The sequence below is a fragment of the Rhinopithecus bieti genome, unplaced genomic scaffold (assembly GCF_001698545.2).
Source record: "Rhinopithecus bieti isolate Rb0 unplaced genomic scaffold, ASM169854v2 scaffold_2339, whole genome shotgun sequence".
NCBI classification, from domain to species: Eukaryota; Metazoa; Chordata; class Mammalia; order Primates; family Cercopithecidae; genus Rhinopithecus; species Rhinopithecus bieti.
In genome coordinates, this window is record NW_016803819.1 from 1,254,632 (window position 1) to 1,280,024 (window position 25,393).

Here is a 25,393-nt window from a genome sequence, read left to right on the forward strand (position 1 = left end):
TCCCAACCTCCTCCTGCTTCCTCACGTTCTAGCTCAGTCTCCTCCATGCTAGAACCGGACTCCCCCTGCCTCATGGGCCACACCCAATCCCCACGTTCGTCCTGTTTCACCTCCTGGAAATTTCTGGCATCCATCCCTCCATTTCCAGCCCCCCCAACATGCAGCCATTCTAAGCCACTCCTTGCCTCCCTGCCTGTGCTCAGGTCATCTCCATCCCCTTGCCAGGACTCAGCTAAAGATGGGTGAGAGCCTGTAAGGTTCCTCGCACACACAGTACATACACGGGGGCACCACAAGTGTCTACGTGTGTCTTCTCCTCAACACTCTGCAGCTCCATGAAGACGACTGTGCCTAACTCATCCCAGCGTCTAGTCCAGGCCTGGCGTATCGCCGGTACTAATAAGTGTTTGCGGGCTGAGTGGAAGCGTGGGCCTGCAGCACACATCCCTCCTTCCGGTTGGGAAAGTCAGCTCAACACTCAGGCCTAACGGGTTCCACGACTGGGCTGGAGGGTGGGCTGGGGCAAGGCACTGGGCCCAAACTTTGAGGGGTGAGCACAGTCTTCTCCACACTGTGGTCCTGCGGCCTTCCCATCCAGCCTCAACCACCATCAAGGCACACATAAGAAATGGACAGAAGACATCCCATTTGGAGATCACACTCAAGTGATGCCTTGCTTCTGGTTCTCCTCCCTAGAGGGTCCTTCAGAAATACACCACCTATCCCAGCACACAACTCCAATCCTTCCAACTTCCATGTGCAGCCGCCATCTTCCTGCTGCCAAATCTCCCCAAAGCTCCCTGTGGTCAACCACACAAAGTTCAAAAACCTCTGGCTGGATTTTAAGAGTTCCAAAATTTGTCCCACCAACTTTCCAGCATGTTCCTCCCACTGCGCGGCACTCCCCACTGCTCCAGAAGAGGTGGGTCTCGGTGTCTGCTTGCAGTGCTGTCTCCCCTCATGTGGTGGCCAGTGGCCCTCCCCAAACTGTCCAGTGCACACCAGTCTACTCAGTCTGGCCCAGCTCCGCAATCCACCTGGTCCTCTGGCCCCAGGACCCTGCTTGTATCTGAATGCCCACGGTATTTACATTCTGTGCTACAAAGAAGAAGAGGTCGTTATATCTTTTGTAGTTACTGTTACAGGTGTCACCTGTGTCTGTCTTCTAAGTGATAGCAGCAGCCAGAAGGGCCAGGCAATGAGATTCTGGCCACCCACATTCAAGTCTCAGCCCTGTTTTCACTTAGCTATACAACCCTGGGCATGGGATTGGACCTCATCTTTAAGTGAAAGGGCTGAAAAACATGATTTCCAAGTCCCTCCCTGACTCTGACATTGTCTGATAGAAGCTTCCAAGATCCATCAGCCTCTCCACAGGGGCTGGCAGGCCCCAGAGTGCAACATCCCAAGGTTACCGACAGGGCGGATGAACAGACCCTGGTCAATAAGCAATGGATTATTCCTATCGAACTTCGGCTTTGTGCCCTCTGTGCCTCGGTTCTTCCATAGCCAGCCTTTTTAGGTTTAACTTTAAAAAATTATGATTATTAATCTTCATTTTCCTCTGGCACAGAAGAAGGTGACTGCTGCCTTAAGGGCAACCATCTGGAACCCACAGCTTCCCCAGGGAGAAACTCAGCAGCCTCAGGCTTTTTTGGGAGGAATTCTCACAAATATATATATATATATTTTTTTACAGCCTTATCTTTTGTTGTTTCCTCCCAGGTAGAGGCTAATAGATTAGGGAGGCAGCAATCTGTCAGTCCATGATGGTGGGTGAGTCCGGTAACTAACTCCCTCGAGACTTCATCACTTCCCAGGATAAAAGAGGTGTCTTCTCATTGTGGAGGTTAAGAGATTTGTGCATTTCCCATTTTACTCTCATGTAACATATCCCGAGTCATCCTAAAACAGCTGAGATCTGTAAGAGACAGTGAGGCCTTTCTTTCAGGCCTAGAGCACAAACCAGTGGAGCGACTTCGTCTATGGACAATGAAATATACAAGTGATCGAATTTCATTGATTTAAGACGAAATCCAAGCATCACTTGTCTGTGTGAAAAGCCTGCCTTTTTGGCACCTGACTTCTGAAAAGGGCTGCTGCAGGAGAGTCATGATCCCTCCCCGCATCCCAGGAACCTGTGGCTATATTCCCTTACATGTCAGCAGGGGCTTGGCGGATGTGATCAACGAAGGATCCTGAGATGGGGATGTTATCCTGGACTACCTGGGTGGGCCCGCAAATTCACAAGGGAAGGCGGGAGGCACTTTCTTCCTAAGCGAAAGAACAGGAGGCAGGGGCCAAGGAATGCAGGCAGCCTCGAGAAGCTGGAAAAGGCAAGAAAATGGATTCTCCCCGAGAGCCCCCGGAAGAAACACAGCCCGGCCAACACCGGGATTTGACACTTCTGACCTCCAGAACTGGAAAAGAATCAAGTGGTGTGGCTTTAAGCCACTCGGTTTGTGGTCATTTGTTACAGCAACAATAGGAAAAGAATGCAGCTGCCATTTGGATTTTATGGTGTGGTATTCAAGACTGATATTTTTTAAAATATTCAGTTCATTAAAGGCTGGGCGCGGTGGCTCACATCTGTAATCCCAGCACTTTGGGAGGCCAAGGTGGGCGGATCACGAGGTCAGGAAATTGAGACTAATCTGGATAACACGGTGAAACCCCATCTCTACTAAAAATACAAAAACTTAGCTGGGACTAGCCTATAGTCCCAGCTACTGGGGAGGCTGAGGCAGGAGAATCGCTTGAACCTGGGAGGTGGAGGTTGCAGTGAGCTGAGATTGCACCACTGCATTCCAGCCTGGGTGAAAGAGAAAGACCCCGTCTAAAAAAAAAAAAAAAAAAAAGAAAAAAAAATCAATTCACTTCTAGCTGGTATTATGTATCAGGCACCAGCGAGGCAAATTCAAACAGCTGAGATTCCAGCCTTGCAAGCCTGTCTAATGTTACAGACGGGTAGAGAGGTTTGAGCTGCTGCTTTAAGTGTAAGAAGGACCTCATCACGGTAAGAAGGCAGCAGACGGTTCAAAGAACATTGAAACAGGTATGAGCAGAGGCAGGGAGGTCAGAAGGCCCCACGAGTGTTTGGGAGACCGCCCGGCTGTCCTATGTGTGTGCCCCAGGCACGGTGGTGAGGCCAACGTGCGGCTGCAGGAGTCTGTACTCAGTTTGCAAAGTGCCTTGTGTCTTACCAGGACTGACCCTTACTCTGAGCCATCCCAGTCTTGCAATATTATAGGTGACCCCATGTGATTTGTTTGCTGGGACAAAGCTGGCCAAGGGAAGGAGACCGCTGGGGGCCACGGCGGTGGTCCAGCACAGGGGGATGAACAAAGTGCAGGCTAAATCAGCAATCTGTGAGAACGGGGCAGAGGAGACAGATGGAAGAGGTGTTGGAAGGATGGCTGGCAGGAGTGGCAGATGTGTGAGAGATGTGGATGAGGGAGGGGATTAAGAATAACTCTGAGGTCCCTGCTAGGATAGCTAAGTACCCCATCACTGGAGTGGGGGAGGAAAGGAAGGCCGGTTTGGTGCAGGAAGCTGATGAGCTCCAGAGTGGACACGACGTGTGGGGTGCTTGTGCTTGAGGAGCACCAGGTGACAAGGCCCACGAAGCAGGTGGGTGCTGGGACCCTGCGCTGAGGCCTGCAGCCTGGGCAGGAGACATGGATCTGGGAGTTGGATAAAGTCAGGGGAGCACGTGAGAGTGTGGAGCATGAAAAGACAAAGCTGGCTGGGCGCGGTGGCTCATGCCTGTAATCCCAGCACTTTCAGAGGCCAAGGCGGGTGGATCCCTTGAGGTCAGGAGTTCAAGACCAGCCTAGCCAACATGGCAAAACACCGTCTCTACTGAAAATACAAAAATTAGGTGGGTGTGGTGGCACGCACCTGTAATCCCAGCTACTTGGGAGGCTGAGGCGTGAGAATCGCTTGAACTCAGGAGATAGAAGTTGCAGTGGGCTGAGATCATACCACTGCACTCCTGCCTAGGCAAACAGAGTAAGACTCCATCTCAAAAACAAACAAACAAAAAACATGTCAAACCAAGGCCTGGCGACCAGGAAAGACATTTAGAGGCCTTGTTGAGGCAGGAGGTCCAATGAGAAGGTGGAGAAAAAATTGCTGGGGAAGAGGGCAGGAAAAGCCCAGGAGAGGCTGGTCCCAAAGACATCAAAGAATGGGGGTTGAGGGAAAGGGGTAGAGAGTTTTCCAGAACAGTGGGAGACAGGGCAGGTGGTCTCAGCCACAGCGAGGACTGCAGTGACCTTGGCCTCCTGAACCCTTTCCTGGGAGAAGGAGTTTGGGGCCACAGTCTGAGGAGTACAGGAGTTAAAAGAACAGAGTTCATCCCTCTCTCTCCTTTCTGTTTTTTACTCTTCTCCTTCTGGAACTTTCCAAACACACATGAAAATAGAGAAGATAGTAAACGAACTCTATGTCCCATCAGCTGGCTTCCACAGTGATCAGAATGTTGCCAATTAGTTTTTTACACAGCTGGGTTTTTTCCCCAATCCCAGTGTTATGATGCTAAAAGCCACTATTGTCATATGTAAGAGCAACATGATATTTCCTAGGTTTTCTTGTATTTTGAGGGGGATAAGAAATTGCTTTGTAGTAAACACACCTCCACACTCAGAGTGTTCCTGACAAACTGTGCAAACAAACTGGTGGGATCAGCTCAGGCTGAGCATGTGAGCTGGGGAGGAAAGAGTGTGCCGGGTGCCACATGGCCATCAGGCGTCAGGCAGTCAAGCAGGCAGGGTCCGTAGCCAGCTCCGTTGCTGCATGGGACACGGGGGCTGGCTGGTCCACTGCAGGCACCTTTGAGGAGCCTTCAGGTGGGAGCCCTTGAGGTCTCTCCTTCCGTTAGCACTCCCAGCTTCCAGAGCACAAGGAGGGTCCCATCTCAGATGGGATGGGAGCCATACTCATTAACTGGGGGCCTCACACAGCCACGCAGGCTCCAGGCTTCAGCATCTTGTCTGTAAAACCACACAGCTGGTCCAAAAGATCTCCGAGGGCCAGAAAGAACATGGCTCCCAGTTTTTCCAACAGCTTCTAGATTTCCAGGAACCTGTGATTATCTGAAATTCTAACACCTGCAATCATCAGACATGATCTGTCTGACACTTGGCAGCAAGATCCATTTCTGCCCTCTGCTCCAACTCCTGCCATTCCCTAGCCATTTACAAGGCTAGTCCAGGAGCCGTCCGCTCCCCATACACGGAGTCTCACTCCATTTAATGTCTGCAGTCATGAGAATCATTGCATTTTCTTTTATAAGCCAGGAATTGGAAGGCTTATAGCTATAGTTTCTTGTGTCTGTTCTTTAAATGGTGACAGAAGCTAGTACCAGGAATCAAGTACCTGTTGCCACCTGCTTACTGAGCCCTGGTGTTTCCAACTCTTTTCGTTACTGTCTTTTTTGCTGTCCTCCTCAGTAATTACTCCCCCAGAGGACCAGGCTAGAGTTTTGCTGGAGAAAAATGACAGTGTTAATACATCTTATCTGACGGCCTCAAATTTCTTAATTAAAAAAATTAAAAGGACCAAAGATTGCTTTTATATATTCTCAGTTAAATAGTATTCTCATCACACAGTAGGATCTTAATCCATCTTTATGGAATGAATGAATAAATGATTCTTTATTCAAGCGGGCTCTATTTATTATTATTATTAGTAGTATTATTATTATTGTTATTATTATTATTTTGAGACAGATTCTTGCTGTGTCACCCAGGCTGGAGTGCAGTGGCACGATCTTGGCTCCCTGCAACCTCCACCGCCTGGGTTAAAGTGATTCTCATGCCTCAGCCTCTTGAGTAGCTGGGATTACAGGTGTGCACCACCACACATGGCTAATTTTTTTTTTTTTTTAGATGGAGTCTCACTCTGTCGCCCAGGCTGGAGTGCAGTAGTGCAATCTCGGCTCACTGCAACCTCCACCTCCAAGGTTCAAGCAATTTTCCTGCCTCAGAATCCCAAGTAGCTGGGACTATAGGCGTGTGCCACCACATTCAGCTAAGTTTTAGTATTTTTAGTAGAGACGGGGTTTCACCATGTTAGCCAGGATGGTCTCAATCTCCTGACCTCATGATCTGCCTGCCTCAGCCTCCTAAAGTGCTGGGATTACAGGCGTGAGCCATGCGCTTGGCCAATTTTTGATTTTTAGTAGAGATGGAGTTTCACCATATTGGGCAGGCTGGTCTCGAACTCCTGGCCTCAAGCGATCTGCCCACCTCAGCCTCCCAAAGTGCTGGGATTACAGGCATGAGCCAACATGCCTGGCAAAAGCAGACTATTTTAAAAAACAGCCAGAACTACTTATTCTCTCCCTAAATCTCTCCTTTACAACTCTCTTAGTGTAAGTAGAATTTGCTTATGTGTTTACCTTTCTTCAAAAAGGCATCTACAGACCTCTTAGCTGTGACTCAGGCTAACTTTTCAAAGTCCCTTTTACAGCAGCACCAGCAGGTGATACCTACCTAGAGTATTTCCATGATAGGACATCTTGTTTCTTTAATAAATCAGCCTGTTCTGTTGGTGGAAAGCTCCAGTGAATAATATATATATGTCTTCTTAAAACATTTTTATGGCCGGGCGCGGTGGCTCAAGCCTGTAATCCCAGCACTTTGGGAGGCCGAGACGGGCGGATCACGAGGTCAGGAGATCGAGACCATCCTGGCTAACACGGTGAAACCCCGTCTCTACTAAAAAATACAAAAAACTAGCCGGCCGACGTGGCGGGCACCTGTAGTCCCAGCTACTCGGGAGGCTGAGGCAGGAGAATGGCCTAAACCCAGGAGGCGGAGCTTGCAGTGAGCTGAGATCCAGCCACTGCACTCCAGCCTGGGCGGCAGAGCGAGACTCCGTCTCAAAAAAAAAACAAACAAAACAAAACAAAACATTTTATATATTATTTTTCATTTTATTATTTCAAGACAGGGTCTCACTCTGTTGGCCAGGCTGGAGTGCAGTGGTGCAATCACAACTCATTGTAGCCTCGACCTCCTGGACTCAAGCGATCCTCCCGTCTCAGCCTTCCAAGTAGCTGGGACTACAGACACTTGCCACCACGCCTGGCTCAAAATATATTTTTTCTAAATGATGAACGGAACCTTGCCTCCCTGTAACTTCTGCTTGTAGGATCCAGTTTTGCCTTCTGGAGCGGCACAGAACAAGCTGACCTTGTCAGCTGCACGAGAGCCCATGTAACTGGCAGGAACTCGCCTGTCCTTTTCTGTTAGATTCACATTACTCGCAATCTCTCACCAGTTCTCTGCTGCTGGGATTCCTTACCAAGTACCCACAATTTGATAACATGTTTCACATCAATCACATTTGCTCAGGTCAAATACATGGCATGTTTTATTCAGGGGAATTTGTGAAGGCTGGCACACGATAGGCATTCAATAAATTGTAGGTACCATATTATAAATGAGGAAAAGAAGTCAAACAAAAGCCCACTTTTAAATACTGTCTCCTTATCCATGAGGGATTTTTCTTTTTTCTTTTTTTTTTGAGATGGAGTCTTGCTCTGTTGCTCAGGCTGGAGTGCAGTGGCGCCATCTCGGCTCACTGCAACCTCTGCCTCCCAGGTTCAAGAAATTCTCCTGCCTCAGCCTCCCGAGTAGCTAGGATTACAGGCGTGTGACACCACACCTGGCTAATTTGTGTATTTTTAGTAGAGACGGGGCTTCACCATGTTGGCCAGGGTGGTCTCAAATTCCTGACCTCAAGTGATCCGCCCGCCTCGGCCTCCCCAAAGTGCTGGGATTACAGGCATGAGCCATTGTGCCTGGCCCCACGAGGGGTGTTTTTAATAAATATTTGCGCTCATATGAATAATACTAAGACTTGCTAAAATGTACCCAATGACCATTTCCTCCCAGCTTATCTTTCTATTGATGCTACTGCAAAGGGCAGGTCCCATCTGCAAATAAGGATAAGATAGCAGCAAAGGGATTGGATCCAAACATTGCACTTCCGGCACTTTAGGACAAAGGGCTTTCTCTCTTCTTTGTTTCACCTGTGCAGGGCCCAGCATGAGATCAAAAATAGAATTCAAAAGGTAAGCCCACATGAGAACAGTGAAATTATAGGGTTCCTGGGCTATACAAAAATGTGGGTTGTTGACAGTCTGTACAAGGTCTGGAGGAAGAATGAGTCCTGTTTTCAAGACTGGATGCTTTGATTTTCTGACTGCACTTTGAAAATCTTGTTTTGAGAGTGGGAGGAACTGGGAAGCAAAAGTACATGAGAAACTTCATCTTTCTACATGGTCAATCCAGAATGGCCCCCCCACAACACACACACGGAAGACTTTGGTTTTCTGTTTTTTTTTGTTTGTTTGTTTGTTTGTTTTTTTGAGATGGAGTCTCCCTCTGTGGCCCAGGCTGGAGTGCAGTGGCTGGATCTCAGCTCACTGCAAGCTCCACCTCCTGGGTTTAGGCCATTCTCCTGCCTCAGCCTCCCGAGTAGCTGGGACTACAGGTGCCCGCCACGTCGGCCGGCTAGTTTTTTGTATTTTTTAGTAGAGACGGGGTTTCACCGTGTTAGCCAGGATGGTCTCGATCTCCTGACCTCGTGATCCGCCTGTCTCGGCCTCCCAAAGTGCTGGGATTACAGGCTTGAGCCACCGCGCCCGGCCTTGGTTTTCTGTTCTTTTTAACCCAATGTGACATGTATCATATGCACACATCACTAATGTCACAAAGTTCAGGCTCTTGCTTGGTGACCTTAACTTACTTTCTCCTTTGCAAGCTTAAAAAGATGCTAAGTTTTTTAGCCTCTGAAAGGAGCATCCCAGGTACTCATCACCTGGGTAAACACACAGGCTTGGCAGGGAATTCTTCACCAGGCACGTTCATGAGACACAGAGTGTGTAAACAGAGATCTGAAATTCTACCACCTGCAATCATTGAGGTCGCTTGGGCAAACTAGAATCTGTAGCCCTCCCTACAACAGAGTCCTGTTGTTAATATTCAGAGCAACTGCTTCCCAGCGAGGACACCCACATAAACAAGGAGGATAGGAACTAGCAAACACCTGAAAATATCTTCACCATTGACTCTGATGGGACTGGCTGTTATTTTACATGAAGGAGCTCACATCCACACGCACAGCCCTCAGCCTCCAGAACCTTCTACCACCTCCCCCGCCAGGGTCTCCTCAAAGTGATTTAAAAAGTCAGTGAAGTTGGCAAATTTTCTTAATCACACTCTCTGGAAGACCAGCCCTGGAGGTGTCACCGCCCAATCTATGCTGTCTCTCCCTCTTAACCACTGGGCAATGACAGCAGCACATCACTGAGGAAAATAGTCACCAGCAGGGGGCAGTCACAACACCAGTGTGGCAGGAAATACCGGCTGAGGACTCATCACTTCCAGCTCCCAACCAACTCTGACACAACGAGGAGATCTACCTTCCTGTCTCTCCACTTTGCCCAGCAGGAACAATCATCATTCTTTCAAGGAGAAAAATCTCAAAATTCCCTTCTTCCATTAAAAGTGTAGTTTTTATTAAGTGGTAGAGCTATGGAATCGTGGAGTTTAAAGTCCCCAATCAATCAAACGGGCAGGCGGACACGCAGAGCACTGGAAAAACACAACTGAGGCTTTCGTTTCGTCTTTTCCATGGTTCTACCCTTCTTGTGGTGGGGAGGGAGGACCATATATTTTGGCTAATAACTGAAACTGAAACTGAATCAGTGCTTCTGGCTAGGCTAGTAGCCTAGTGCCAACCCTTACCAATCAAATTCTAGAGAATATGTAACATAAGCACTAATATTAATTTTTCTTTTCTTTTCATTTATTTATTTTCTTTGAGACAGGGTATCTCTCTGTTGCCCAGGCTGGAGTGCAGTGGTGCCATTTTGGTTCACTGCAACCACCACCTCCCAGGTTCAAGTGATTCTCCTGCCTCAGCCTCCCAAGTAGCTGGGATCACAGGTGCCCACCACCACACCTAGCTAATGTTTTGTATTCTTAGTAGAGATGAGATTTCACCATGTTGGCCAGGCTGGTCTTGAACTCCTGACCTCGAGTGATCCACTCACTTTGGCCTCCCAAAGTGTTGGGATTACAGGTGTGAGCCACCACACCCGGCCATGATATTGATTTTTCCAGAAGCATGAAAAGCCTCCTTCTACAATATGGTACATACCCTATTTCCATCACATTCACTCCCTGTCACGCTGATGAGATTTTTCTCAGTCGTTAGTAAGAGTGACCACATTGGTGTTAGACTTAATCATTCAGCCCATCACCTTCTACAACCAGGGTCAAACACAGCAGAGGATGAGGCACGCAGACGCAATTCCAGACTCGGTTTTAAATGCTGGTGATAAAAGGTGAAACGAAACCAAACAAAACAAAAGTTCTGCCTTTCAAAGACAAGGATGGTTGTGAGGATGGCAATGCGACATGAAGAGAGCAAGTGAGCTTTGCCAGACACGTTAAGACACCACAAAGCGGGGAGAAGTGAAAATCGGCCGGTTACCTCTCTCTGAATCCGGGAAGGCGTGAGGGAACAGAGCAGAAACAACACGTTAGCATTCACACAGCTTCCCGCAAATAACACAGCCCCGTTAACAGCGAGTCTGAGCACTGACAGCTCATCTCATTTCCCAAGTCTGCAGCGATTAATAGGCTTTCCGTGCTTATTTTAGGTCAACTGTACCGCCCAGAAGTGTGTATTTTGAGCCACATTACGATGAAGCCAAGAGATGCCAGCTGAATTTACAGAGGCAACATATCAACCGGGGGAGGTAATCAAGCTTAAAATATCACAGTCAAATACAGGAAACTGTTTGCAGTAAACACTGGCAGAGGACGTGTCTTCATTTTCCAGCTCCACCTGCTCCCAGTACAAAACATACAGAAACAACGGCATGGACACAACCTTACCTGTTTTACCGACATTCCGGACACTCTATTAACAGAGCTACATCACTGGAATCCAGGCACTTTTCCTGAGATGCATCCTTACGGGGCAACAGGGAGGGAGGGGGGCAGCACAGAAGGTCAAGGGCAGGGGTGGGAAGTGGGAGACAGGAGATGACAGCTCAAAGCGGGAGAGATCAGAGAAGTGTCAGCAAAGAGAGGAATGGAACGGAGAGAGGAGCAGAGTGCAAGTCTGGTTGGGGCCACACTCTTGGAGTTCCCTCCCTGAGCTGCCCAGAGCTGCCCGGGACCCTAATGAAGTCACTTAACCCCCTGACCCATGGGGCTCACACCATTCCTTTCTGGCCTTGTCACAGCCAATTTGCATGCACCGTACACAAAGCAACTGGACCAAAGAGGCAGGGAGTACTGGATAGATAATGAGGAGGAAAGGAAGAAAACCAATGTTCACAGAAACCCATTCTCTCGGGCACTCTACGGCCAGGGTCATGGAGCGGCCAGCAGGACCCTGCAGGGATGGAGCTAAAATCATGGCATGAAATGCCAAGTGCACCAGACAGTGAACCACAAAGTCATTAAGTGGAAAGGAAGAGCTGCTCACCCTGAGGCAGAACAATGACCATGGCACACTAGTAAGTGGGGCAAAAACAACGCCAAGTTGTAGATGCATGGTCTTATAAAAACAACAAAATGTTTGCATGTGTATTTTTATATATACACAGTGAAAAACTTGGAATATAACACCCGAACTGTCAACTGTAATATGGAAAGGGGATTATAGAGGATTTTACTTTATCTCTTTGAAAATTACACAATAAGCACATTTGACTTCTGTGATAAAATATGCAAATCTACCTCAGTACTGAAGGGAAGCCATTGTGGTCAGCATGCCCAAGGGCAGCTAAAAGGACTAATATTAATGATTACAATAACACCAGCCAACAGTTACCCTTTATTGAGCTCTGTTTGGCCCCTAACAGTAACTGAACAAGGTCAATATTACTCTTCTGACAGATGAGGAAACAGGTCACATAGCTACTACATGGGGAAGAGAGTTTGACGGTAAGCTGTAGGACTCAAATTCTAGTCTTAGATGCACCCATGATGGGTACTCCATATTTCTACACAGTCCTGCAGAGCCCCCTAATGGTTTGTCTCCTAAATGGCAAACACAGTCCCTACGCACAGGTATTCACGGTAGGGCCAAAGGGTTTGGCCAAGAACCTAGGGTTTTAGAGGAACAGGGAACATTTCTCTCTTTTGGTGAACTTTTGCAGGGAAAGAGGTGGCTAAAAATTTCTAGGAGGGTCTTTGGGCTGAAGAGGCAGACACAGCTGTGCTCAAATCCAGATGGGTAGCCACATTCCTTCAAGTATACTGCCTACCTTTACTCAACACAGATTTCCAGGGCCCCACTGTGTGCCAGGCACACTGTGTTACACGGTAAGCCCTGTGAAACCTGTTTCCTCATCACTGAAGAGGGGATAAGGACACCTCCTCATGCTCATAATGCTCAGGGGCACTATAAGCATGAAGTTAAACGGGATGATGTGTGCACGGGAGTGCCGGGCATGTAACAAAGCTGCAATAACCTGCAATGTTAACAGCTATTATCACTGCGTCATCCAACAGCTTCATCTCTTTGGCTGGGTTGTACTGGGCAGCATTTGAGATGGACTGTCTCCCACGGAAGGAGAGTGACCTGGGGGAGCGGCAGGGGCCCTCTGCTCAGGTTTGCTGGACCCCAGCTGATATACGATGCTGGAGAGTCACCTCTTGGCTGAGTTCCCTCTGTGCTACTCGGTTCCACCTATCAAAGCCATGATTGGGTAGCAATTTACAAGATCAGCAAAGAACCCAGAGACCTGGATGCTGGTCCCAGTCTGAATCCACAGCTGGGTAACATTATGCAAGTTACACAACCTCCCTAATTCTTGGGTTCCTAAACTCAGAATGGATGCGCTAGGAACTTCTTAGTGCTCAGATTTTTATCAGAACAGGATTTGTTAGTGCTTTGACTTGCTTTTAATTATACCAAATGTTTTCAATTTCTTATTCTTAATAAAAGCCCATCCGTAGTATGTGACAAAACTTTAAAACCTAACAATCTGAGAATACAACCTGTATCTTTTGTGTATAATTATTATTGTAGCCTTGGATATTTTAAATCAGATCCATTGCTAGTGATTCACTTAAAAACATACCATCGAGATGTAGCTACCGTGTTTTTCCCTGAAGGCGGACTTGGAAAAAACGATACTGCAAACTTTTGACCCAGTTAATTCATTTGGGGTTAATAAACACTGCTTGATTTAAGTCTCAAAGTGAAAATCAGCCATAAATAGAGACCGCAGAGTGATCTTTGAAGTGTCATTCAAAAACCCAGAAGAGTCACAGACAGTGCCAGCAGCTACACCAGTTCAGCACCTTGTAAATGTGCTGGGAAGAAAACATCAGTTCAAAGCTGGGCTTCTGCACAAGACAAGCCCGTCTGAGGGTGGAGAAGGCTAAATTCAGTGCCAGGCGTAAGCTTACTCCCTTCTCGCTGTACAAGATGCCAGTGGGAAGAATTCAACCCCAAGATTAATTCCACGTGAGCCGCACACCCCCAGGCTGCCTGATCAGCATGCTCTCTGCGGTTGTTCCTTGGGAAAACAAATGCGGGAGTAATTGGCAATGTTTTCATTAATATAAGCCTGAAATAACAGAAGTACTTGGCATATGTAACTGGAATCCTAATGAAAAGAAAATTCCTCAAAAAAAAAAAAAAAAAAAAAAAAAAAAAAAAAAAAACCCAGCACACCAGAACGACAATGTCTATTCCAGTTTTTTGGAAGAGGACGCCGTCTCCTGTTCCCTGGCACAGCCACCTACTTCTCATGCTGCGCACGACTGTCCACTTTTCACAAACTGAGCACGCGAGGCAAGGACTTGCCAATAGACTTCTCACTCCATTTTTGCAGAAGTCTCTGTTGCGTCCTTCTTTTTGATGCTTGTCTTTCATCACTGGCCATCTCTCGAGCATTTTGAGCACACATCTCACCATTATCCACAGGACAATGAAGTAAACGCTGCAAAACTTTACGTCATGAAAATTCTTGCACCAGCTCCTGAGTCTGACAGTTTATTTTTCCCCTCCAGCGTCAGGTGTGTGTGTGTGTGTGTGTGTGTGATTTATTAGCTGTCTGTCCTTGGTCAGGGCCCTTAGCCTCTTCGTTTTTCAGTTTCTTCATCTGTAACATGGGAATCATAGAGGCCCTCAGGTCCTGAGAGTGCCAAAAGATTCCATTATTTAATCCATATACAGCTCCTACAGGGTGGCAGCTTGAGTATGGCCTTACAGTGCAGGCCAGGCCAACCACTACGTGAGAGAGGGAAGGGGATGAGAGAGGGAAGGGGAGCTCCACCAGGAGAAAGGAAAGGTTCCTGACCTGTTTTGGATCAAGGCACCTTTGCATCCGATGAAAACACTCCAAAAAAAAAAAAAAAGGGCACAGACTCACAATTTCATACACAATTTTGGAGGGGTGCAGAGCTGGAACAGTTCAGTGATTCTTGAAACTCAATCCCAGGCCCCTTTAGAATCTACATGCCGCAGGTTAAAGGCCTCTGAACTGAAATGAATACTGAATTTATGCAAATTTATCATCTGATTTCTGGCTGATATTCAGAGAATTCATCTCAGGGAAAGGTTCTGTCCTTCCCAGGATCAACTGGTGACACGAACACCTGCCTCTGACCAAGCGTGCCTTCCTTTCCAAAGCAAGCTCCCCTCCCACCTCACTGTCCTGTCCAGCAACACCATGATGGGAAAGTTAGAATTCCAGCACTTAAGAGTGTAAAGCTAGGATTTAAAGTGGTTAAGGTTATTGAAATTCAAGGCACATTCTTCTAAACAAAGGACTTTCTCATGCCATTGGAGGGAAGACACAATAGTTACCAGTTCGCTTACTAATGAGGGGGAAAAGGATATTTAAAAGCAACCAGGAAATGAGTATTTTTAAAAGTCCATCTTTGAAGACTTTAAGCAAGAATTAACGAGCTTCAGCTTTCATCTGTGCTATATCACAGATTAAAAAAAAAACAAATGCAAAAATCTTGCATCTCTGAATATCTGAGAGAAAGAAGAATACACACACAACTTATATTTAGTTGTTAAGTGAGAGATAATTTATGTCATGTTCCAGTTTCAACTTTAAAGTTTAGGGTATAATGAAAGGATAACGTTACATAAATTCTACCTGAACTGTGAAACCATGGGTTAGCTTCCTTTCTGAAAGTCAAGATGGTAAAACAAAAATAAAAAATCCTAGGTCAGGCATGGTGGCTCATACTTGTAATCCTAGCACTTTGGGAGGCTGAGGCAGGTGAATCACTTGAGGCCAGGAGTTCAAGACCAGCCTGACAACATAACAAAACCCCTAAAAATACAAAAGTTAGCTGGGCATGGTGGCACACACCTGTAGTCCCAGTTACTCAGGAGGCTGAGATGTGAGAATCACTTGAACCCGGGAGGTAGAGGTTACACTGAGCTGAGACTGTGCCTCTGCACTCCTGCCTGGGTGACAGAGCAAGACTGTCTCAAAAAGACAAAACAAAACACCTTGACACCAGAAGGCTCCTATCCGATAAAGCACAGGAACGCATAAGGATTTAGAACTGATTCAGAGCAGGGAAAATAACAGCACAGTGGTTTCCATGCCAGAACGCCATCAAGGTACCAACTCCTGGCAAGGTGCAGACAAGACTCCCACTTAAAAACCTGGTGAGCACCCAGCCACGTGGAGGACCTCCTGTGGATATGGCATATTCTTAAATCACTTTTTGAATATTCAATGGGCTTTCTTTGTGCAGTTCAAAGGAGTACTAGGGTAGATAACATGAAAAGCCAATACATATGGCCTTCATTTGAATTTTGTTTGTTGTTTTGGCTTTTTTTTTTTTTAGAGATGGGATCTTGCTCTGCTGCCCAGGCAGGAGTGCAGTAGCTGATCATAGCTTACTGCATCCTCAGACTACTGGGCTCAAGCAATGCTCTGGCCTCAACCTCTCAAGCAGCGGGGGCTATAGGTGTTTGCCATCACACCCGGCAAATTTTTTATTTTTTGCATAAATGAGGCTTCACTATGTTGCAAAGGCTGGTCTCAAACTTTTGGGCTCAAACAATCCACCCACCTCAGTTTCTCAAAGTGTTGGGATTACAGGCATGAGCCACTATGCCCAGGCCTGAATTTTGTTAACTTCCATCTAGATACAAGTATTTCTGGTATAATGTAAACTCAATAATATCTAAAGAAAAGCAGACACCAACCCTAGGAAGGCTGATTACCACTAACCAAGTAACAGTAGTGGCTCCTGACTATGATGGCTTCTGTCTCACCAGGCTCCGTTCGTGGTGTGCACTGTCACCAAGCCACACAACAACCCTGCAGGGGGATGCATCACGGCTCTCATTTTACAGATGAGGAATCGAAGGGTCAGACAGTTTAAGTTGACTTGCTCCAAAGCCCACAGCTAGCAGGTGGTGGATCTGCAAACAGAATGCAGGCCTGCTGGCTGGGTTCTTCTCTGCCGTGTAGCTCTGGGGCACCTAGCACCTGAGCCTGGCTCCCTCCCAATGAATTGGCTTTGCTCAGGACCCTCCCCTCACTGGAAGGAAGTAGCCTCTGCTCTGCCTTTCTCTCTCTGTCCCTACTGGACTTTTGGTTCCATCACTGCTGGACCTGGTGACGGTAATTAAGTGCTGTGTTTGGTTTAAATTACCTTCCTATCATCCTCTGCTCAGTTGCCACTTATTCCATGACTCCCCTGCTTACAATTTCCCCCACAAACTCCCTGCCTCCAGCCACACTGGGACCATTTTGCTCTGAAACATACAAGCCTGCCCCTGCCTGACAGCCTCTGGGCTTGCTGTTCCGCTGCTTGGTCTGCTTTTCCCCCAGGTCCTCCCCTCATCATCCTGATCATCACTGCCTCCAAAAGAACCCTGAGGATCCCCCAGTCATTGTCAACACTCACAGCCATCTGAAACTACGCTGTGTCCCTCTCTCCACCAAAAAAGTAAAGCTCATGGAGCAAGAACCTTTCTGCCTGTTCACTTACCACTGTCAAGCACATAGCAGGCAATCAATCAATATTTTTGAATATGTGAATAACTAAGTAGGGGAAACAGAGAACTCCCTTCTTCCTGATCATGTTGGTAAGAAGCTAAGGGAATGATGCCACAAACAGTAGGGAGGCGGCTGGATTCCTTTTTCTCCTGCTATTGCTCATTGCAGACAGCACTTTTAAAATAAATGACTTTGGTTCACATCCTGTTTTCATGTCAGCTGAAACAATGTTAATAAAACATGTATTTCATCTGAACAGGCAGGAGGCAAGCTCTGAGAAGATTATTAATCTCTCATGACTCTATTTAAAAGCAAAGCGAATCTATACTCTGATCATCTCCAGCAGAAACAACAACGATGTTGCCAGAGCTCCTAACTAGATTCCTTCTTTGGAACATTTGTCTCAATGAGAAATAGCTCCTCTGCTCCTGAAGAAGTCAATATATCAATTTCCCTTGTATATTGATTTCTATCAAGATTTATCCCCAGATAATTTTCTTTATATTTGTGCTCTAAGAGAAATAAACCTCTGCTTATCATTTCAGGAAAAGACCCAAGACAACACATTCCCATACATGCTGAGGCAGTGATGGACTGAAAAGCTGCCCTTTGGGGCGCCCACAAAGTATTCCTCCCGCCCCTCAGAGGTACTAGAGTATAATGGCGGGAGTTAACTTCTTGATATAGCTTGAAAGAATATGTACCCTTCCTGTTTACTAAAGTTACTTTTTTTTCTTGAGACACAGCCTCGCTCGCACTGCCGCCCAGGCTGGAGTGCAGTGGCACCATCTCAACTCACTGCAACCTCTGCCTCCCAGGATCAAGCAATTCTCCTGCCTCAGCCTCCCGAGTAGCTGCGATGTCTTGGCGCCACCACACCCAGCTAAGTTTTGTATTTTTAGTAGAGACGGGGTTTCGCCATGTTGCCCAGCCTGGTCTCAAGCTCCTCACCTCAGATGATTTGCCTGCCTCAGCCTCCCAGAGTGCTGGGATTACAGGCATGCACCACCGTGCCCTGCTATTCAGATTACTTTTTATAGGCAGTTTGTCTCTTTGTTTCCGCATCTTTTTTTTCCTTTTTCATTGAATATGATGAAGAATCTTTAAAAAACAAAACCACAATGCCACTGCTGTAACATCCTGCTTTGTTTTTGTTAAGACACGGAGTCTTAGATGTTGTCCTGGCTGGACACAAACTCCTTGGCTCAAGTGATTTGCCCACCTCAGGCTCCAGAGTAGCTGGACTACAAGTGGGTACCACTATGCCCAGCTTTGTAATACCCTATTATTATTATTTGAGTTTGGCTTCCTGTTATTGTCCATATTTGACAACTAAAATAAGTATGTCATATTAAAAAAGAAAGAGGCTCAAAGCCCCTGACCTTCTGCAGGAAGTCTCTTTGGGGGCTAATTTTCAACACAACACACAGCTGGGCAAAGATGACTGAACCTTGTTACTTTCAAGTGACGAAATCCCTATTTGAATTGTCATTAAGGGTTCTATGTAGGTCCTTCAGATCAGAGATCAGCAAATTATGATCCCCCCAAATCTCCCACTGTTTTGTGAATGAAGAGTATTGGACCACAGCCACACTCATTCACGTATGCAGAGGCTACAGCTCCTTTTGTGCCACAATTGCAGAGCTGAGTAGTTGCAACAGAGACCGCATGGCTCCAAAAACCTCAAATATTTAGTATGTGGCCAGTGCCTGGGAGTTCGAGACCAGTATGGACAACATAGCGAGACCTCATCTCTACAAAAATTAAAAAAAAAAAATAGCCAGGTGTGGTGGTGCCTGCCTGTGAGTCTCAGCTACTCAGGAGGCTGAGGCAGGAGGACTGCTTGAGTCCAGGAGGTCAAGGCTGTAGTGAGCTGTGATCACACCACTTGCACTCCAGCCTGGGTGACCGAGTGAGACCTTGTCTCAAGAAAAAAAAAAAAAAAAAAAAAATCTGGCATTTTACAGAAAAAATTTGCCAACCCCTGCTCTAGAGGACAATCTGTTTCCAGGGTGCAACATACGATATGGACAGCACTGGCTAAATACTTCGTGGAGCCCAGTGCAAAATGAAAATGCAAGCCTCCCTGTCAAAAAAACAATGAACATTTTCAAAATGTTAACAGCAAAGTGTAAACCAATCGAGGGACCCTGTGACTGGCTGAGATGGTAGAATAATTCTTGTTACAGGTGACAAACTCCAGGGCTGGCTAGAAACTCTTCCACCAAGATGCAGGAGTAAGAGCACTGGATGCAGGAGTAAAAGCGTTTACAACTTGCAAATGCTTTAGAACCAAACAATCTTTTGCTCAACTGAAATCTTACACGGATGCCCAACATGTGAAGCAGCAGCCACGCGGATGTCTGCCCCAGCCATTTTATTTCGAAAAGGTTACTAGCAGGCGATAGCTCTTACAGTGTTTTAAGGCGGAGGGCGAACAAAAACAAAACACACCAGAATCCTCGAAAACAGCATTTTCAGGTAAACTGGCAAACAGATGCATGCTCTGATATGACAGAATCAGGCCAACTTGGTCCCGTTGTCAACTGTGCCCTCGGCTGCTGCTTGTCCTCTATCATAATTATTTCAACTGCTATAATTTATTCATCCCCAGACAAGCTTACATGTTATAAGGTACCCAGTCCAGGCTTCTAGATTGAAATGGCTGCCAGCTCCAGTCACTCCTGCCCTTTCCCATCTGCTCATAATACTGACTGCAGAAGGAATATTTTCTATGCATATATATATATATATATTGCAAAACCAAACCAAAGTTACTTCAAAACTCAAGTTCTCTGACAAACACGTCATAAGCTTTCAATTCAAGTTCACAATTCTGCAGCTGGAAGAAGGGGGCAGAGAATCCTATTAGAAACTCAGTATTTAGTTCTACTTTACAACTATAAGGAAATGGCTTCTCTAGCTCTCAAAATGCTCAGTGAATTTCCTGCGAAGTTACTAAGAAAGTTACTTTCTTTTAATTGAAATACATATGGAACAAATTTTATATTTATGAGAGAATATCAACTGTCGGAACTACAGAGGATGCTGCATGTGAAGAAACTTCAAATGTAAATATGGGGCCGGGCGCAGTGGCTCATGCCTGTAATCCCAACACTGAGGCGGGTGGATCACTTGAGGTCAAGAGTTCAAAACCAGCCTGGCCAACATAGTGAAACCCCGTCTCTACTAAAAATACAAAAAATTAGTGGGGTGTGGTCGTGCGTGCCTGTAATCCCACCTATTTGGGAGGCTGAGGCAGGGGAATCGCTTGAACCTGGGAGGCGGGGATTGTGGTAAGCCGAGATCACGCCACTGCACTCCAGCCTGGGTGACAGAGCAAAACTCTGTCTCAAAAAAAAAAAAAAAAAAAAAAATTATAAATGGATTTTTTTAAATTGGGAAAAAAAAAAAAAAAAAGTAATTATGAATGGATTCTTATAAATTGGGAACAAAGGTAGAATAATTCCGTATAAATTAAGGCTTAAACCTGTATCCTCTTCTTAGTCTGATTCTTTATTTTCACGCCAGAACAAAGAAAAATGCTCAAAGGTCTCATAACTAGTGGAGAAGGACAGAAAGGGTATTGAAGGGTGAAAACATCTTGGAAAAATGGCCAGATACACAAGACTGCACTGGATGGACACGTCTGCTCATCTACACTGGAGAACCAAAGAAAAGTCAGTCTTCTTTTTTTTTTTTTTCTGAGACAGAGTGTGTTTCTCTGTCGCCTAGGCTGGAGGGCAGTGGTGCGATCTCAGCTCACTGCAACCTCCACCTCCCAGGTTCAAGAGATTCTCATGCCTCAGCCTCCCTAGTAGCTGGAATTACAGGCATGCACCATCATGCCCGGGTAATTTTTGTATTGTCAGTAGAGACAAGGTTTTGCCACGTTGCCCAGGCTGGTCTTAAACTCCCAGCCTCAAGTGATCCTTTGGGGACACTCGGACTCCTAAAGTGCTGGTATTGCAGGCATGAGCCACCATGTCTGGCCCAAATCAAGGTCTTGACACAACATAAATGTAAACAGAGTTGTTCCACGGCTTAATAACTTTGTCCTCGAACAGTCATTACTTCTATTAGCATGTATTTTCTACAGACATAAACAACGCATCAAAGAAATCAGGTGTGGTCCTAGATCACACCCCTTCCTGCGTCTTGTACAGTCAACTTGGCAAGTTCAACCTCCACGTTTCTCCCATCTGCCTGCTTCTCTTCATGCCCTCTGCCACGTCACTGATCTCTCCCGGACCAGGGCTGGCCAACTGGTCCCTCAGTTTCCACTCCTGTTCCCAATATCCATTCCCTGAGATCTTTTTGTTGGAAATAAACTAGATTATGGCATTCCCCCGGTTAACCCGCTTCACAGGCACCTCATGGCAAAACTTTAACCACTGCCCAGAAGCCCTAATGGATCCTGTCCCCATCCACCTCTTCCAGCACAAACCACTGGCTTCCTCTTCATCCTTGTGCATGTTGAGTGCTCCACCTACTCAGTGCTTTCCTTTTTTGTTTTTTACGATGGAGTTTCGCTAGTTGCCCAGGCTGGAGTGCAATGGCATGATCTCGGCTCACTGCAACCTCCGCCTCCTGGGTTCAAGTAATTCTCCTGCCTCAGCCTCCCGAGTAGCTGGGATTACAGGCATGCACCACCATGTCTGGCTAATTTTTTTGGCATTTTTGGTACAGACGGGGTTCACCATGTTAGTCAGGATGGTTTTGAACTCCTAACCTCAGGTGATCCACCTGCCTCGACCTCCCAAAGTGCTGGGATTACAGGCATGAGCCACCACGCCCAGCCATTCCTCAGTGCTTTCTATTCACTCCCCATGTGGCTGGCTTCTCAGCCTTTGAGCCCAGCTCAAATGTCACCTCCTAGGATGGGCTGCCTCCTGATGGCCCCTTTCCCCTCTGAGCTACTCTGCTGCATCATGTTGTTGATGGTCTTCAAGGCACTCGGCATAACCTATATCATCTTGCTTCCTGAGTTGTTTTTCCAGCTTATCTCCTGCCTCTTCGAACAGGGACCTTGTCTGTCTCAGTCCTTCATGCTGCCTCACAAGGCGCCTGACACACGGATGCTCCTTATCTGCCGAACAGCATATTAACCATTAGACTGTAAACATTAAGCACATGGATGGTCAAAATTAAACCCTAAAAGTAGACAATGAAGTATTTTAATCTACATTCATTCATCTGCCCATTCAACAACTGGGTTATTTATGGAGGGCATCCTATACTAGGTACTATGTTAGGGCCCAAGGAATTCAAAAGTCTAAGAACTTCTCAAATATGTAATATTCTGTGTTCAACATAGGCCCTTTAAAAAGACAAGTTACACTACTACTTAGTATGTTTTTCTGTGATCCTAGAGATTTGTGGAAAAATCTGAAAACCTAGATAAGAGGTTATGTGCCATCAGTTTACTCCCCAAAACCCACAAAATGTATATGGAGAGTAAACAGGGACACAGTTAAGTCATCTCTTAACACTCGGGAGACTGGCCAGACATAAAGCTTTGCTCAGCCAGTGGTACAGAATGAAATTCATTTTCCTAGGCCTGGCGTGGTGGCTCATGCCTGTAATCCCAGTACTTTGGGAGGCCAAGATGGACGGATAATCTAATGCCAGGAGCTCGAGACCAGCCTGGCCAACATGGCGAAACCCTGTCTCTACTAAAAATACAAAAAAATTAGCCAGGCATAGTGGCGGGCACCTGTAATCCCAGCTACTTGGGAGGCTGAGGCAGGAGAATCGCTTGAACCTGGGAGGCAGAGGTTGCAGTAAGCCAAGATTATGCCACTGCACTCCAGCCTGGGTGATAAAAGTGAAACTCCGTCTGCAAAAAAAGAAATTCATCTCCTAGAGGGGTTGTCAAGAGGAAAGCTGTAGAGGTGAGACAAGGAGGCTGCATGACTGATAGTTTTTGTAACAAACTGGAATTACTCCTTTCAAATCAATAATGCCAATGTTCGAACTCTTTAGAATTCAGCTCTGCTCCTCCTTGCAGCTGCAGGCTCCTCTGAGAGGTATCCATGGATCAAAGTAAGCAAGTTCAAGATGACCGACTTTAGTGCCCAGTGGCCCACTGGTCTGATTAATACTTCCACCCTTGGAGTGCAGATGACCTGAGGCCCCTTGTTGTTTGCACCTACTGCCATGCGCTCAGCTGACCTCCAGGGCAGCAGCAGTATCTTCTTATCTCACCTCGGTGTCATCCACACTGCTTCCCAGGGATGCTCCAGTGCAGAGGACCTGCAACGGGCCCCACACCAGCATAGTGCGAGCTCCAAGAAAGGAAGAAGCCACCTGTTGTATTTATTATACCACTTAATATTATACCAGCACCAATGCCCAGCACATGGCAGGTGTCCAATAAATACCTATTAAATAGATTATCCCCACTGCAGAAAAACTGGAACTAAAAATCGTGGCAGCTGTTACAAAAGTGGGTTTCTCACATCTGCAAAATGAGAAGGATAAAATCAGGCCAAGATTACAGGCTCACGCCTGTGATCCCAGCACTGTTGGAGAACCGAGGCAGGTGGATCACCTGAGGTCAGCAGTTCGAGACCAGCCTGGCCAACATGGTGAAATCCCGTCTCTACTAAAAAAACAGAAATTAGCCGGGTGTGGTGGTGTGCACTTGTAGTCCCAGCTACTCAGGAGGCTGAGGGAGGAGAATCAACTGAACCCGGGAGGTGGAGGTTGCAGTGAGATGAGATCGTGCCACTGCACTACAGCCTGGGTGACAGAGAGGGACTCTGTCTCAAAAAAAAAAAAAAAAAAAAAAAAAAAAAAAGAAAAGAAAAGGAAACAAAAGGAAAAGGAAAGTAGGGTTCTTACAGAGCTACACACCATGACACCTTCTTTGATGATACTGGCTGATGCTTTACGGAAAGTCTTTCCCCTCTTAAGCATTTAATTCACACTCTCTTTTACTTATAACTTTTACAAAATTACAGACCACATTTTCAAACATGTACTTCGGGCTGTTTTCCTCACAACACATTCTGCTTCTAACCTCTTAGGAAAGGCCTCAGGACACTTAATAATTCCTTTCTGAAAGCAACTAACTAAAAGGCAGCAGCAAGGATCTGAACTTTAGAGAGAATCTTACAAACTACTCTTGTGTCAGAGCTTGGCTGGAGGAGGGGCCAACTGCTCAATGGCCTAAGAAAACCTAAAAGAGAACAGCATGAGGAAAGCAGGCAGAACCCCCATTCACGATACAAGTCAAAGCCAGGCTGCAGCTGCAGAGTTATAAAAAGAAAGAAAAAGACTAATGGGATTGCCTCCTCCTCCCGCCTTCTCCCACCCAAGGCAGTAATGAAGATTCACAGCTACACATTAATTAGGGAATCCACAGACGCGCCTGGTTACAATATTGGTATAGGGAAACAGATAATAGAAAAGGCACAGATTCCCCCACAACCTAATAGAGTGTTGTAAGCAATATTTAAATCATCACGCCTCTCTTTTCAAAAACACTACTTCTTTCTCAATGCCAAGAGCTGGCTGCGTTTCTACATTTGGGAAATTTGAGATATTTTCTCGCATGGAAGTCACACCAATATTCTAAATCATTTGGAAATGCAGTTTTTCTACACGAAAGGATATTTCTTTCAATCCAAATATTGGATTACCAAAATTTGGATTTCTTTCAGTCCTAATGTAGACAGGAAGACAGAAATGTGGCCTTACCACGGGGCATGTAAGGCGAAGGCAGTCACTGCCTCAATCACAGAACGCTGTCCACGGCAGAAATGCCCCGTGCAGACCCCATCAATGAATAGCCCACCCCAAACAGTCTCGGTGCACTGGCGAATTGGGGGTCCAAGGATGCCTCCCCCCATTTTATACATGCCTCACTCCTCCTTCCCACCGGCGGGGCCCCCTCTTCAGCCCTTCCAACCGCCCAGGACCAGGCATCTCGCTAAGCGCTGACTCTGGGAAGGGAGGGCGCAGCCTTTGTCCCGCGGGTCTCCCGCGCCCACCTCGCCGTCCCTGCCTCGACCCCCGTTCCCTGTGAACGCACCTGCAAACAAAGGCGCGCCTTTCCTTCACCAACTTCCTCACCCTTGTCTCCCGGTCCTTCTGAGGTCAGGCGGGGATGCCGCCCCAAGTGCTACGACGAGCCTCAGGGTACCGGCACCAGCCAGCGGATGCCGTCGCTCAAGCTGCAGCGCGCACTGCCCGGGGCTCAAGTTGAAGCGAGCGGCGCCCGCGCCTCCCCACCCCGCCCGCGCTGCCCGCCCGCCGCCGCCGCCCATTGGCTGCTGGGGAGGCGCGTGGCCCCGCTCCGCCTGGCCGCACTCCAGCTGAGTGCTCCCGCGAGGTGCTCCCGCCAGATGCTCCCACCTGCTA

At 46.9% G+C, this 25,393-nt stretch overlaps 1 protein-coding gene across 18 annotated transcripts in view; it reads right to left on the minus strand.

Annotated features, from left to right (window-relative positions):
- The window catches only part of APBB2 (amyloid beta precursor protein binding family B member 2), a 430,702-nt gene that overhangs the window by 24,055 nt on the left and 381,254 nt on the right, over window positions 1-25,393 (minus strand). For 9 of the 18 annotated variants that reach the window (XM_017854485.1, XM_017854476.1, XM_017854564.1 and 6 more), the window contains one exon: window positions 10,513-10,518. The exons of the other annotated variants lie outside the window; for them this stretch is intronic. In XM_017854485.1, coding sequence (XP_017709974.1) covers window positions 10,513-10,518 — 6 coding nt within the window. The remainder of the gene's footprint in view (window positions 1-10,512; window positions 10,519-25,393) is intronic. 18 annotated transcript variants of the gene reach the window in all.